This window comes from Triturus cristatus, chromosome 2_1, assembly GCF_964204655.1.
Source record: "Triturus cristatus chromosome 2_1, aTriCri1.1, whole genome shotgun sequence".
Lineage (NCBI taxonomy): Eukaryota > Metazoa > Chordata > Amphibia > Caudata > Salamandridae > Triturus > Triturus cristatus.
Window position 1 is genome coordinate 834,492,636 of NC_140581.1, and position 14,753 is coordinate 834,507,388.

At 41.6% G+C, this 14,753-nt stretch overlaps 1 protein-coding gene across 1 annotated transcript in view; it reads right to left on the bottom strand.

The window, feature by feature from the left end:
* DAPK1 (death associated protein kinase 1) overlaps positions 1-14,753 on the bottom strand; it is a 568,454-nt gene that overhangs the window by 25,844 nt on the left and 527,857 nt on the right. Inside the window, exon 23 of the mRNA XM_085632914.1 lies at positions 4,890-5,028. Coding sequence (XP_085489040.1) covers positions 4,890-5,028 — 139 coding nt within the window. The remainder of the gene's footprint in view (positions 1-4,889; positions 5,029-14,753) is intronic.

Consider the following 14,753-nt stretch of genomic DNA (forward strand, 5'->3'; position numbering starts at 1 on the left):
ATGTACATAATCTTTAACAAATAAAAGTGAGTACACAAAAAACAAAAGATATTGAGAAGACCATGATGTTTACTTACTGGTTTAAGAGACATGTTATGATTATCGTGTCTTCTCCATTTTAGGTATTCCCCCTTTAATTGACACACGTTAATCATTTAGAAATGAAAGCGTGACTTATCTAATGCACGTTTATTTTATGTTGTTTTTTTCCTTGCAATGTAATAATCAAATCTAATCAAATACTATATTGATAGTATTTAATATGTGCTGAAAGTGTTGTTCTGTTTTGAGTTAAGAACAGAGTTCCATGGAAAGCTGATAACTGCCAATTTTCTTTGTTGCCATTATTCAAAGAACTGAGTTTTGCAGAGTAAGTAAGTAAAAGGACATCTGGCCATTTTCTGTCAATTGTTTATCCTAAAAGGTTCAACAACTTCTAAATATAAAATCCAGGCATAGGACGTGAAGGGCTACAGAGCAACCTTTGTGCCGTTAGACAATGAGAGCAGTCACGCAGAAACGCCTCACTCACTTTACCTCAAGGCAACCGGGGATGCATTTAGCCTTCACTTGCTGAGCTTATTAGCCCAGTTGGCCTTGCACAATGAGAACAGGAGGTTTTGCTAGAATATTGAACTTCAGCCTTATTGTTCAAACAAGTATGCGGGTGTGAACATCTCTGAAACACAAAATAGGCATTCTTTTCTTTTTTATGGTAAAATTGGTTTAGTGAACAGAAATAGAAGAACGAGGGTAGGATCGCTATAAAATCATACAGTAAATATGTTGCCGTTTTTTAGGTTGATACACGTTTATCAAACGTAGCATCTAGCATTGTGTTTGTCTTTATTATAATTACATTTCGTACTGTGAGCATTAGGAAAGGATTTTGATTTTAAAAATAAATCTTTAAAATGCATCCTTTGTTTTCTAGTATACTTGAATGTTTTTCCTCAACAAAAAGTGCTTGGGGTTTGATTTCCCAGTGTCTCTTGGGGATGATCATTGCCTGAAGCATCTCACTCACGTATTGCTCAGTGGGTTATGAGTTGGTTGCAGTCAAACTGGTTTTGTGCCTCGGGTTGTCAAGCTGACTTGGTCCTTAGTGCCTGGGTGTCTAGAAAACTGAACTGTGTTCTATAGCAATATAGAAAATGTATCAGACATACATTAAAAAATGTGTGAATATGATTAAGTTATATCCAGGGCCACTGGAATTATACAATTCTGCTGGTAAAGAAGCTATGCTCAAGGGGAAGGATGAACACAAGACGACGAAAGGAAACCAACCAATAGGAAACCAGCATATGAGAGTGACAAATCCAACCAATGCTATGCAATGGGTGGGCACTAAGCCAGCTGTAATTTTCTGTATGGTACACTCGGGTTTCATGTACAGACCGCTAAATGCTGTCTGATTGGTGAGAACTATGCAGAAATAGCCCTTATTCTTCACACCATCCACGGAAAGCATCCGCCTCTACACTCCAAAGACAGTCATTTGCAGGTACCTGTAAATTCACCACAACAAGATGGTGATACGCCAACCTGACATGGTTGTTCATTTTTGAGTACAGAGTATATAGCAGAGCTTTGAGAAGGGTCATTTCAATGTCAGCTATCTTGAATTCATGTTTCAGCATGTAAATGTATCGTGAATTTAAAAGTTATCATGGCTATAAAAGCTATGTTTGTTACCCTATTTAATGTAAAAAATAAAAATGAAAAAAAGTGATGATCTTCCACCAATATGGAGAGGTGGTGAGCCTCAAGCATTTAAACATAGAATAATTTCTCAAAGCTAAGAGAGATTAGTGCTGTTCACTAGTAATCTTTCAATTCTGTGATTGTCATCAGTATGGATGCACGCTCACTGGTAAATGAAAATTATTATTACAAATGCTAAAAAACACTAATTTGTCAGTCTGCAATCCATGACTTGCGAAACAGCCATGCAAACCATAACTTGCATGCCAAATACAATGAAATGCTGGCTGCCGACCAACCTGTGATATGCATGGAATTCAGATGGTTTAGTAAATAACTGTTGTGGTAAACAGTTTTTAATATTTTTTTTAACTGGTGGAATTTTCAGAAAGTTCTCCTCTATCTTTTCTGTGCCAATTCGTGGGGTCTGTATGTAATGATGATTAGGAAAGTATGTACACATAGAAAGAAAAATTGAAAATGTGAATACTCTAAATGCGTAGCAATTTAAAATTGGAGGCTAAAATGATGCTGGTATCCTCGTCTATTCGTAGCAGCAGTGCAGGTACAGCAAGCAGAAACTAATGGGGACAATTAGTGACCTCAGTTGAAGCACTGGTGTGCATCAACAAAAAGAAAGCATGTTTTCGGAGAAAGAAAGTGATATGTTAGTCTCTCTTACTGCTTCATCTTTTAGAAATAAAACTAATTTTTTACAGCTCCACCCGTCCCATTAAAATTTCGATTTTTGCCTATTTTGTGCTTGTAAATTAGATAAAATGATTAAAATAACAGAAATTGCCTTCTAGCAGTAAATCAGTGGAGACCCATGGAAGTCAATAGGTTAAGAACCGCTGGTCTAAAGAATTCCCCCAAAATAGAGTCTTTTGTGTTCTTCTCAAGTTTCACCATCTCCACAGTGTAGAGCACCTCCTTCCTCAGCAGATTAGGGTGCTAAAATCGTGTGCCGAGTTTTTTTTTCTCATCATTACTTGGAGCTGGTAAACACCAGTTACACCAAATCTGAACTGCTATTCACAAAATGGTGGATGTGCCTGCTTGTTGCAAAGAAAAAGCACTTTTTCGATATGGTAAAAGGTTGATTGAACTGTAAGCCAATTAAAAACTCATTGACTTGACAAATAGTCCTCAGTTGGAAGTCGTCCACCACATTGCTAAGCGTGACAAATCTGCAGCTTAGAGTTCGGGTGGGGGCAGGGCGTGCTCTATTTACCCCCTTACGCAGGTTATGTGACCTGTGTCTCGTAATAGAAGACAATAACACCTTTTCTCTTGCAGCTTTTTTCAATCAGAGCCTTTGGGTCTGCAACCCAAATTCAATCAGCGGACCTGAAATGGAAGGCATGAAACAAAAAACTCTCGTTCGTTAGGACTGCTTTTCTGAGAAAAAAAATAAATAATATTTTGGGTCTGCTAAATGTTTACAATCCAATGTATGGAGTCAGTATTGGACAGATATTGCTAACATTTTAAAATATTCTAGCACACTGACACTTTGAAACACCTAGCTCTCAAACTACTGTTTAGATTTATGTCAAACCAAGCAAAGGCATTTCCTTGAATAAAGAGCTAGTTTCATGCTAAGTTTGGTGTATGTAATTCTCTTCAGAGTTTCTTTCCGTAGCAGAGAGTAAAGATTAGTACCCGAGTTAAAAAATGAAATTGTCACTTTTTTGACTTCCGCTTTCATCCCCCTTCCTGTCAAATTTGCATGAAACTTTCCATGTTGAACTCAAAGCAGATGAACTTTGAAAATTTCTTGCAGATTCATTAAACTGCACCAAAGTTATGAGTAAAAAAAAAAAAAAACATTCCTTCAATAGAAACTGTGATCTAACCATAACAATGCAATTGCTATTTCGAACTGTGGAGTGTGTGTGGGTGTGAGTGAGTGTGTGTGTGTATAGCCATCTAATTTTGTGCAATGCTGACATCAAGGGACTCTGGTGGCATCATAAATCAAATGTTCTAAAGCATATTGGGTTGTAAATGTCATTAGAACAACAACATGGCAATATAGGACTATATGACACATTACCCGTTATGTATTTGTTATATTATGTGCTTCACTTGGGCTAGTTAGCTTGACATAGCGGTCTTCGTTCAAGTGCAGCTAACAACAGGCATTACTTGAAATTAAATTATTTAGGTTTTATATACTTTTAATGATTACCTTAAAAAGAAGAAAGTGGACAATGGGGAAGGGCAGTTAATGTATGCGTATGATTATCTACCACATAATTGTGGTGCAGCAAAGCTTCTGCAGAACTCCATACAAATAGAATAGCTCATGGAAGTCAACATAAACGCAAAACTGTGGGCACGCTTGAGAATACAGGGCTTGTCAAGTAAGGCACCAGTTTATTACAATACCCCCAGCCAAACAAAGTAGTGAACATTTTTAGCTGCTACTATCCTGGGACATCACAAAAAAAGGTAGATACAGGCGGGCACCAATGTGTCAGAAAAATGTGGATTTCCAGACAGGTGTATGGATTCCCAGCCACTTACATACAGTCCTTGGAAGAGCACAAAGGAAGAGACCGTGGGATATAGATTTGAGCTAACCCCAATCTAATACCCTGGGTGGGTGTCAGTTCATATTCTATCAGATCTGCAAGCAGAGCTGCTGAGCAACAGAAGCACTTTTGATCAGTTTTTTTCCTCAGGTCAATGGACAAAAGGCATATAGTAAAGCCCGAAACATGACCGTGTTAAAGCAGATGTGTGGTCTGTGATGCACAGTCACCAAGGACACGGATTCTACAATGGCCTGCACAAATGATAGATAACTGAGGGACCAACTACATTTCAGCAAGAACATTCAAAGGAGGAGCAGAATAGCACAGCTACTGCACAATGCATGGACACATCGCGTCAGTTCTACATAAGACTACCTGAGTAAGATGGGCAATGAAAAGGTTTATGGCATAAATGCACTACAAAAGCCAAATACTCCCTTTTCCCCATTAGTAATTGCATTTTGTCATTCCAAAAATGCACAACAAGATGGAATAAAGGTCAAAGTCAATATTTTTTTCAAATTAATTGCCGCAATAAGGTTGCTCATGGCAACTCATCTCTATGGCCTGGATGGATCCAGCAAAGGCACAAGAAAAACACAGACAACGTTTCTGATTCACACTCCAAAAACTTCTTACCGGTTTTTTATTTCTTTCAGCAATGACAAATCTTTGTCATATCCAAACTCTCCACCAACTGGACGAGGAAGATTCACAATGTCTGCATGAGTGGCGACGAGGACGACCCGCAAGGGATTTTTCAATTTCCCGCCAAATGCTTTAACCGGACCCGAGAGAGAGAAAAACATGAAAACCAGATTAGAGCTTGTTCTATAAATTGGCATTCTCAACCCAACCTTCCTAACGCCACCTCATTTTGTCACATCTTCAGCAAAACTCTCAAGGCCCCCACACACGCCCTTCTCTATCAACCACCTGGCTGCGCTTTGCATCAAACATTATGGCCACTGTTCATCTAGCCCTGCCTATGCCCTTTGAGAGGAAGTTATCTGATAAAACTCCCCATGCCCCCTCTGCTCCTGCCACCACTTCACCTCATGAAGTACTACCTTTTTTATCATTTCCATATTAGCCGTAACTCTGCAGCCTCTGGTTTACCATGAGGAGAAACTGATCTTGGTCTGGTTTTCATCTAAACAATAGCTTCCTTCCTCGGTTGTCTTTACTCGTAGGATTCTTAAAAGTCCTTCATAGGGCTGTTAAAAAACACAACAGTTCTGCTCTTTTGGTTGTACTGCCAAATCGCTTAGTCATCACTGTTTTTTCTGACCCAGCTCAACTGCGCTATGTTCTAAGGCTCTGTGACTGTTTAGCTTTAAAGCTCAGGACGTTCTTCAAATAATTTCTTAGTCAGAGCTTGCTCCAGAAAGCCACCCCTCATGCTGAAATTACAAAAGCACCTTACGTCATCTAACAGTCATCCTTATGAGCCACGAGCTTTCACTCCAAGGGTTATGTTAAAACTTGCTATTGGCAAGCGGAACGCGGCTGCCACTTGAGCAAACCAGCGCGTTGCTGTCAATTTGTAACAAACATAGTTTGCAAGGGTTTGGCAGCTCTTCATACATTCTACAAAGCAATATAAGATATCCGCTTCTGTAGCGAATGACAGACGTAAGGGGGAGAAACCACACTTATAAAGCGATATTGTTCTTTCACTGTTGACACAGTTATGTCGGATGACGAGAATGGCACATTTGCAATATTAATAATTACTACATTTGTATGCGAAATCGCATGATCCCTCCGTGTAGTGCAAAAAAAGACTTGTATTGCCTGGACCATATGTATGGACCATATGCATGCCTTTCCCTGCTGTGTGCTCCAGGTTTTGTCTCACCCTTACTTCTCAACTTCTTTTCTCTCCCTATTTACCTAATGCGTCTATATTTCCCATTTGATCTCAGATCTGCTGAATTTATGCTTTAAAACATACTTCCTCCAACTACCATTTTTTAAAGTAACGGTGAAAGGAGCATGTCCTCTTATGAGGGTGACTGGTATCGCCATTACACTGAATACTTCTGTGTTTCAGGACTAAACAGGCTTCTTCCTGCAGCAGGTACGGCAATCACTTGAGAAATGGATTCATTAGGCACCTTGAAATTTAGTGACTATCAGAAAGTGAGAAAAACAAATCAGAAATGATTCAAACATGAAAAACGATTTTTTTTCTTGCCACAACTCTGCTTTTTGTCTGGCAAACACAGAATTCCCCCATCTTAATACTGGATCTGCATTACGCTATTTTCTTTCCTAGAAATATCAGAAATGGAATAAGGGTCCAGGAAGACTAGACATGACCAATGGTCACTCATGCCAGACTCTCACCAGTGTCCCAGAGTTTGTCATTTTTAGCCTGAAACCAGTGCTTAAAAAGAAAATGTAAAAGTGTACGTACTCGCTATTTAGTACCTGTTTGCTCCCGAGAAGTGCTGGTACGCTTGCATTAAATATATTGCAGCAGTGCTGAGAAGTGCAGGTACGCGCCATTTCAAACTAAAGAAGTGCAGGTACTCAGTACCGGACATTACCTGCCCATTTAAAGCACTCCTTGAAAAGTACTGCGTCTCTCCGACTTGTAGCTGGGGAGCAGGTGAGGCTGTAGAGTTAGTACTGATGGTAGTTAAAAACGTTTGTAAAGGTATGTTTTCTGGTTTCTTCCTCATTGCTTATGGGCTTTTTCCTTAATTTAATCCAACACAAGCCAGTTCTATCTTTCTACCCCAACATTGCCATTGAACCGTCACCTGTCCTCTTCTTTTTAAGACTGGCCTAGGTTTAGCTCTCTTTCTGGCTTCAGGTTTACCTAATTTTTTAAAAATAAATATACATATATATAGGGGCTTTCAGACAACCTTCTTTATTCATTGGTCTTCTCATGTGTCATTCATGTAATGCTTCCATCCTCCACAACCTATGGCATAGGTCAGTGGATCTGTCTGCTTCATCCACTGGTTGCCTTGCAACGAGAGGGACACAATTTTGACCAATCACTTGTCCACATCCGCCTTCAGTGCTAGGGCTGCTGTGCCTGAGCCGCTCAGCCACTCCTTTGTTTTTATAATGGATATTTGTTTGCCAAATGCTTTTTTCATGTTCCGTATATTTGCGAAAAAAGAAAAATACATTGTGTGCTTACCAAAGCCAGACCTATTGGCATTACCAATCCTTGCTGAATTCTGGTGGAACGAACTAAATTGTGACCAAGATTTACAGACAGAAAATGTCTTGCCAAATGTTTATTACAAATATGGTACTTGGCATGAACATGTAATAAGAGAATGCCACTGTCCCGAAAGGAGGCCCCCGAAGCATGATGCAGAGCACAGAGCTATAGTCACCACATAGCAGCGGAATTGATTTTACAAAGGAAATGCATGCAATGATGTGCTAAAAAAGATGATTAGATGACTTAAAGGCACACCTCCACGGACATTTTTTCTACTCAGCCATAATTTGCACCTTTTTCGGGGAGAGTAAATATGTTAGGACTGTACCTTAAATAAGACTCTGTGCCGCTGAACACAACTATTTTTTAAATTGTATCAGTAGGCGGAAAAAAATGTAGGATTAGGTGGCAACTACTGCAGAATACTGTTTTTGCTGCAAATCTATAGGGATCGAAGATACTCCTTGCTGGATCTCAAGCTATGGAATCATCAACCGCGTCAACTTCAAGATATCCACTCTTTATTAGCATTCAAGAAAGGTCTGGAGAACTGCCTGTTCAGTTAAGTTCCCCGGTCTTTTTTGCTCTAACATGATGACTCCCTCACTTAAATTGGTTTGGTCCACATTATTAAGTGTTCTAAAGGTATAATATGGAAGATACTCTTTAGATTCACATACAACACCAATTCACCATCATGTCAATAGCAAAAGAGCTCCCGGTATCCCAGCCCCATGTTTCTGACAGGCAGCTCCTAGTGAAGGGACCCTGGGAAATGTACCATAGTGTGTCCTTCTTCAGGTCAAGAATATCAATGTAAGCTGTTGTATTCAACCATCATCTGATATCACAGGACAGGTCAATGCAAAACAAAAGGCCATGTGCGCATTCACCACAGCGGGACGAATAGTTTATAAAATGTATAAGCACACACAAATGTTTTCTAATACTAATGGTTTCAGTACCCTCCAGTGAACTTTTTGTGATATTGTGAACATTGTGAAAAGTACTGTTGCTACAATCGAAGCGAAGGATCGCTCTACTGTTAACATTCATGCCGTGTGCCATGAATGCCTGTGTCCAGTACTTACACAAGGGGCCCTCATTAGACATGAACAGTAAGAAACAACGCCTGGGAGCCAGCAAGAAAGAGAATGAGAAGAGAAAGATACAAAATGGCATTTGAATGACATAACAATGAAAAAACGTGAACATAAACATACACAACAAATACAGCAGGCGGGAGGTTCACAAACAGAAATCTAGGGTGAAACTTTACTTCTCTTCTCAATATTACTTGATATCCCAGCGTCCAAGTACATCCTGAAACTGCTTCAGTCAGTGAAGCATGACTGCTTGCTCTCTGTATACTTGGGCCTGCAGAAACAAGCACTTCAAGCAGTGCTCAGCGATAAGGCGGAGCAGGGGCGGCATTACATTAATATGGCACATGGTCTGCGCTGACACAGCTCTATGAGGTGCATCTGGCAGAAGACCTGAATTTTTTGTCATATTACCAAAACACCCCAAAAACTGAAACATCGGGTCCAAGCACAAATATGCACCTGCACTGAGGAAAGCCCAAAACTGAAAGATGGGCTGGTGGTTTCAAACAGCTGATCCATCTTCCGCTATAATGAGACCAGACCCGTTTTAGAGATGGAGCATGGATCCCTCCCATAGGAAGTAGCATTCAATGACTGCACCCACCTGCAGAGAGATGCTTTAGGGTCCTTGTGAACCTAAATTCCCCCTCCCGAAAGGTATCCTCAAAGGTGCACTAACTGTGCTGTGCGCTCCTAGCGATGTGATGCACTCAGTACGCTACTCAAGAGCTTGTCCTGTCCCTGCACATGCTAAGAAAATACAGCATGACGGCAAAGGCATTAACTCGTTTGCATGGGACCACACCACAATGCAAATGAGGGAACATCCCTTTGGGCTATCACAGTCGCAAATATATATGGCTATTTGATTAGTTTTGCAGAAGAGTCACATAAGTGTCTTTAGTGTTTTCTGTAGTACGTTAGTGCCCCATGGGTGCACCCACCCGTAATGTCTCTGCAAAACTGAAGTAATAAGGCACCAGCTATCAATATTTGGATTAGCTATATAAAACTTTTAAAATAAATAAATAGGTGAAATTTTATCATGTAGTTTCCTGGTTAATGGCTTTCATGTAGTTCGTGGAGTTTCCTTTCACCACATCCAAGTATATTTTACCCCCAGTTAAGCTTGCACATGCACAAAAACATGCCCCAAATAATAAAGAACCTTTTTCTAATCATTCCTTCTCTGCACGATTATTCCCAATTGAGTAGATGATGTTTTTAAGAACAGTATTTTGCTCGCAAATGCTCATCTTGCTTAATTTCTCCTCATGTCATGGTTGACTCGACACTTGAGGGGAAAAGTACATTACAGTATATTTATGTGCAACATATTGAAAATTGGGAGTATGCAATACTGCAAGAACTTCAAAAGTCAGACTGTTCAGGCACAAGCCCAATTGAGTATACATTTATGATCTTCTCATATTTATTGCAATTTTGTGGAAGATAAACGAGGGTTCTGAAAAATAAAACTTCACAACCCCCAATCAAGAAACATTAGTGATTCATACCATATACGAATGCAGAGTCTAGCCAGAGTTGCAATGGCTTGGTGTGCATTTCTTCTAACCACAAATTAGCACGCCTTGCATTAGCAAAAGGCGCGTTTACAGCGGTGAACAATTAGACTATTTAAAGCAGATTTCAGTTCAACTTTAGGGAAACTTTTTTTCACCATCTTGATGTATCTGTTAACTTACTCTGTATATCATACCATGTTTGCGGTTTAATCTCTCTCAAAATCTGGGACCAAATAGTTTTATTTATAATGAAATTTTCTTTTGTTGTAAATTTCAGGATGAGGCCAGATTTCTGTTGCAGACTTTAAGAAACTATCAAAAACGCACCACCCCAACTGGCAGCTGTTCAGCCTCAATCAAGGCGGGCTACCCTTGACTGAGGTTCACCTACTGCCAAAAATACCAAAAATACGCTGATGGCAATCAGCAGTGTATAGGATTCCTCCACCTTCAATGCTGGTTGTGCAATGAGACCTATATGATGCACTTGGTAATGTGTTCTAGATCCGGTTGAACATTTGTAAGGGCATTTTTAGAACATCAAGAAGTGCCAGTGTTGAATAGGAACAATACATTTACAGAATCTTCCTTTATAATACGGTCCTTAGGTATTATCCTATTCCTGGCACCAACACGATGTCCGACTACACACTGCAACTGGTAATGTAAGAAAAAAAAGTTCATAGTTGGCAATATAGACCCGTTTCAAATTACATCGCCAGTTAATACGCGTTCCTCAAGTGGTCCATTCACAAGACCCATCTTGGCGATCAAGTGCTTGTGGCTACCAACTTGCCAAGGTGCCTTCTTCAACTTTTGTGGCCCTGGAGTTGTAACAGGAAGTCAGCCAACTGACTCTTGGAGTTCACCTCTTCTGTCTGGGCTCAGGGACCGCCTTCCACGAGCACGGCACTGGCACAGTCCTCTCTTTGCTAACCCAAGGATCAGCATGCCGCAGTCCAGTCTTTATTGCAGTCTCTCTCTTCTGGGTTAAGGGAACAGCAGGGCAGTCCTCTCTCCCTTGCAGGTATGATCTGAGGTCTGGGCAACATTTTTTTGCCCACAACGTGCCCTCAGAGATACGGTGACATCCAGCCAATGAGCTACCAGGTCCTGTTCTGCCTGATGACAAATTCTTACAATGTGTGGAATCTAGCTATCCCAGAATGCAATGTTCTACCCACGTCCAAGATTTCTGGACCCTTCTCTCGCTGTGTGGAGCTTGGTAGCCCACCCTGTAGGTGTGGATACCGGAGGGCTACACACCCATGGGAAAACTGGTTTAGCAACTGTTTACGCCTCTTTGTCCCCAAAGCCAGAACAAAAGAGCAGCCCCTCTTGTGTGTGTCCCCCCATTTGTCCTTCAAAGGCAGCTTCCCCTTTGAAGCAGGCCTTTTGAGCTCACACCCTGTGTGTCTTCCTGCCAGGGAGAGTTAACACCTCTTCCAAAGGCAGGCCTCTATTGTGTCCTTCTCTGGGAGTCATTCACACCTTTTCCCAGGACGGCAGAAGGTTATCTTGTGGCCAGCATCTGAGAATAGCCACTGGAAAACTTGGGCAACAGAGTTGCTACTTGCCAAAGTTGTCTTTCACTCAAAAGCTACATTAAATTTGACCTGAGGATGAAACTGGGTTTAATGTAATAATTATTTTGACACCTCGAAGTACCAACTTTAGTAGTTCCATTCAGAAGTTAGTACAGCTGAGTTGTCAGCATAACACTGTACTCACGAATGGGGATACAGGTCTTTCTACAGTAACGACAACAGTTTGGGGTTTTTACTGTTAGGACATACAAAAATATGTCCTACTTTAGGGTTCGACATTTCTACCATAGGGGTGACATATATCAAAAGGGAATGTCTGGTTTTGTCATTAATTTAAATGCCAAAGTCGAGTTATCTGTTTAAAACTGCTCTACCAGTGGCTACAAAGACCACTTTAACTTACAGGCCCTGGGTACCCAGTGTACAATATACTAGGGACTTATAAATTACAAATTATGTAAATTTGGTATAAGCCAAATAAACCTACACTTTTAAGCGGCAAGGCACTTGCATTGAGGTCTGGTTAGCAGGCCTCGGTGCACTCTCAGAGTCACTACACCAGTACCTACTAGGCAACAGGTGGGACAAAAAGAGGGGGTGTGAGCCTGCAAAGAGCCATTTCTTCATGGATCTCAATTAGCATTGCAAGTGATGGGATTATATTAAGAAAAAAAATACAGGAGAAGGAATCTACATTGGCACGAGGCATGCTGCAATAAAGCACAGTTTTGTGTGAACATAGTGAAACTTTCAAAAACTTCTCGATGAGCCACTCGAGAAGTGCTACTTACAGAAGGCATGCACAGTCGTCCATTGGTAACCGAGATCTACACACTCCCTTTGCCAAAGGTTGCTTTTGGTAGATTAAATATGCTACCTCGGCTCAAACTGCAGCTTCCTAAGAGGCAGGTGATAACTCTGCAGGGGCGGTGAGTTCTCTCAAACTGTGGTAGTAGTAGTCCTGGTTTAGGAAGAAGTTTGCACTATAGATGGTATCTGGGAGCAATTGTGTTTACTGCCCGCTTCATATTTATTTGTACTTGGAATGCAGAGGCAGATTTCATCTGTGCTGAAGACCATCTCAGTACAGAGCAATGATAACTTAACACGCCATCCCTTAAAATCGCTCAGTCTCCTCCTTGCACCCTTTCCATTTAGTGAGGGGGGGAGGAAGAGTTCTTTCTATAGGGCTTTCCTTTAGCCAAATTAACCTCAGGAGCAGTGGAAGAAAGCAGGACGATGTAGAGGTTGATGTTTCGGCTCCCTCCCTGGTTAGCGCTCTGGACCTCATGAGGAGTATCTAGGACACAGGGGAGTAAATTCTACATCCTAGAGGTAACACCAGGGATCCCGTAAATTCTTACCACACAGAATGAATGAGGATTCTCAGTTGAATTCTGGAAAACCTCCAAGCAATGAGCAACTACCAGGGGAAGTGAGAATCAGTAATTCTTGGTCTGATTCCATTGGTTAATGCCTCAATCGTCCAGCCAGTTTCCCCCAGAGACTGCTTGAGAAGCTGGAATATCTAGGTGAAAGTAAACAGATCTGAAGGGTGTCTGCACATCTCATATTCCCAGTGGGGTCTGTGACTGCCAGTACTGCTGATCCACATGAAATGGCCTCTAGTAAAGAGGGCCAAGGTAGCAAACAGCAGGTGATATACTGCATCGTGCAAGTAGCTGAGCGACGTGACTTGCAGCCAAGTCATCCAACCTGCCACCTTGGGTCATACATCTAAGCAGGTACCTTGGGACAGCGCTAGCCTGCCTGGATTCAGGCACAAACACCCACTGCCAGGCAGGATCATTGCCTTGTATGCACGTGTCAACCAATAGACTGTACAATTCGACCAACCAAAGCGTCTACTGAGGAGGAAAAATTAAGGCCCTTTATCAAAAACAGATTAGATGCATGTTTCAGGCCGTGGGGCCTAGAGAGGTGAATCCACAACCTGAGGGACCCTTGAAGAGCATGCTCAAGTACCATTTCTCGGCACGCCATCGGTGGGTTGTAAAGCCAGCAAGAAGCAGACACTACGGCACGTGCACTCCAAAATGGCAGGCACTGAAACCGGGTGTGGCACTTCTGCTCCATTGAGGAACAATTCACAAACAGATGGCTGTGAACTCACTGACCTGAGATCACTGTTCCTAAGATCACGTGCTCCGTCACTTTAAGTAATCGAGTTGCACTTCAAACGTGAGCCAGTGAGTTTCTGCTGCCAGCGCGCGCCAACAGCGTGGCTTCCGTTGCGCACCCACAAAACGGCGTCAGACTTTCCAGCTGATTAGATAACGTCCGAATACAAGAAAGCCACGCATCACGTGTCTGAACTAGAAGCAATGGTCAGCACTGTCAACACCTGTGTCCTCACAAGCAGGGACCTTTTAACGATAGAGAAATCCTAGACTCCAAGATTCTAACAAAAGTGTTATCAAGCGTACGATCACTAGAGGCGTCCTGACGCTTCAGCAGCGGAACAGGCACAGGCTGCACCCAGAGGTAAATACGGCCTCATTGCCAGGGGAGGGTGGAAACAAAATGGAGTTTTCATCGGAAGTCAAAATAGTCCGCACTGGCACTTCTTACAAATACGTTCATCATTTAAACCATCAAAATGTGCTCGGTTTTAGACGCTAAACACCTTTGAAAAAAAGAAAAACTTACAGCACAGGATGTAAAAAGAAAAAAGTCACACATGCTATGTAACTGAAAGTTGGAATGGATATGAATTCTTACTATGAAAATGCATGGAAAGGGTGTAAATGCTCTCATAATTGCATCGTTTGCTACAGGTTGACTGCCGGGGAGGGAACGGTCACAGAACATTACATAGTTTTAGAGAAAATGTGTATAAAATAAAGTTAGCAATGTGCTTGAAGAGAAAGAGTGACTAATGTATTCAGATTTATGAAATCTGCAGCGGTATGAAGCACGCCGTGGAGTCATGGCCTGACTGGGAACCTCGGTAGAAATGTTTAAACTAACCCTACACTGCAGGAGGCAAAGGGTGGCCACAGGGCTTTCATGAATGAGTCATAACCGGCAATCCTGCTCTGGTAGTACCCTGTGCTTGATTTGTAATAGAATGAGTGCCGGTGCCCAAAGCTCTGCTCAGAAGCCTCTGG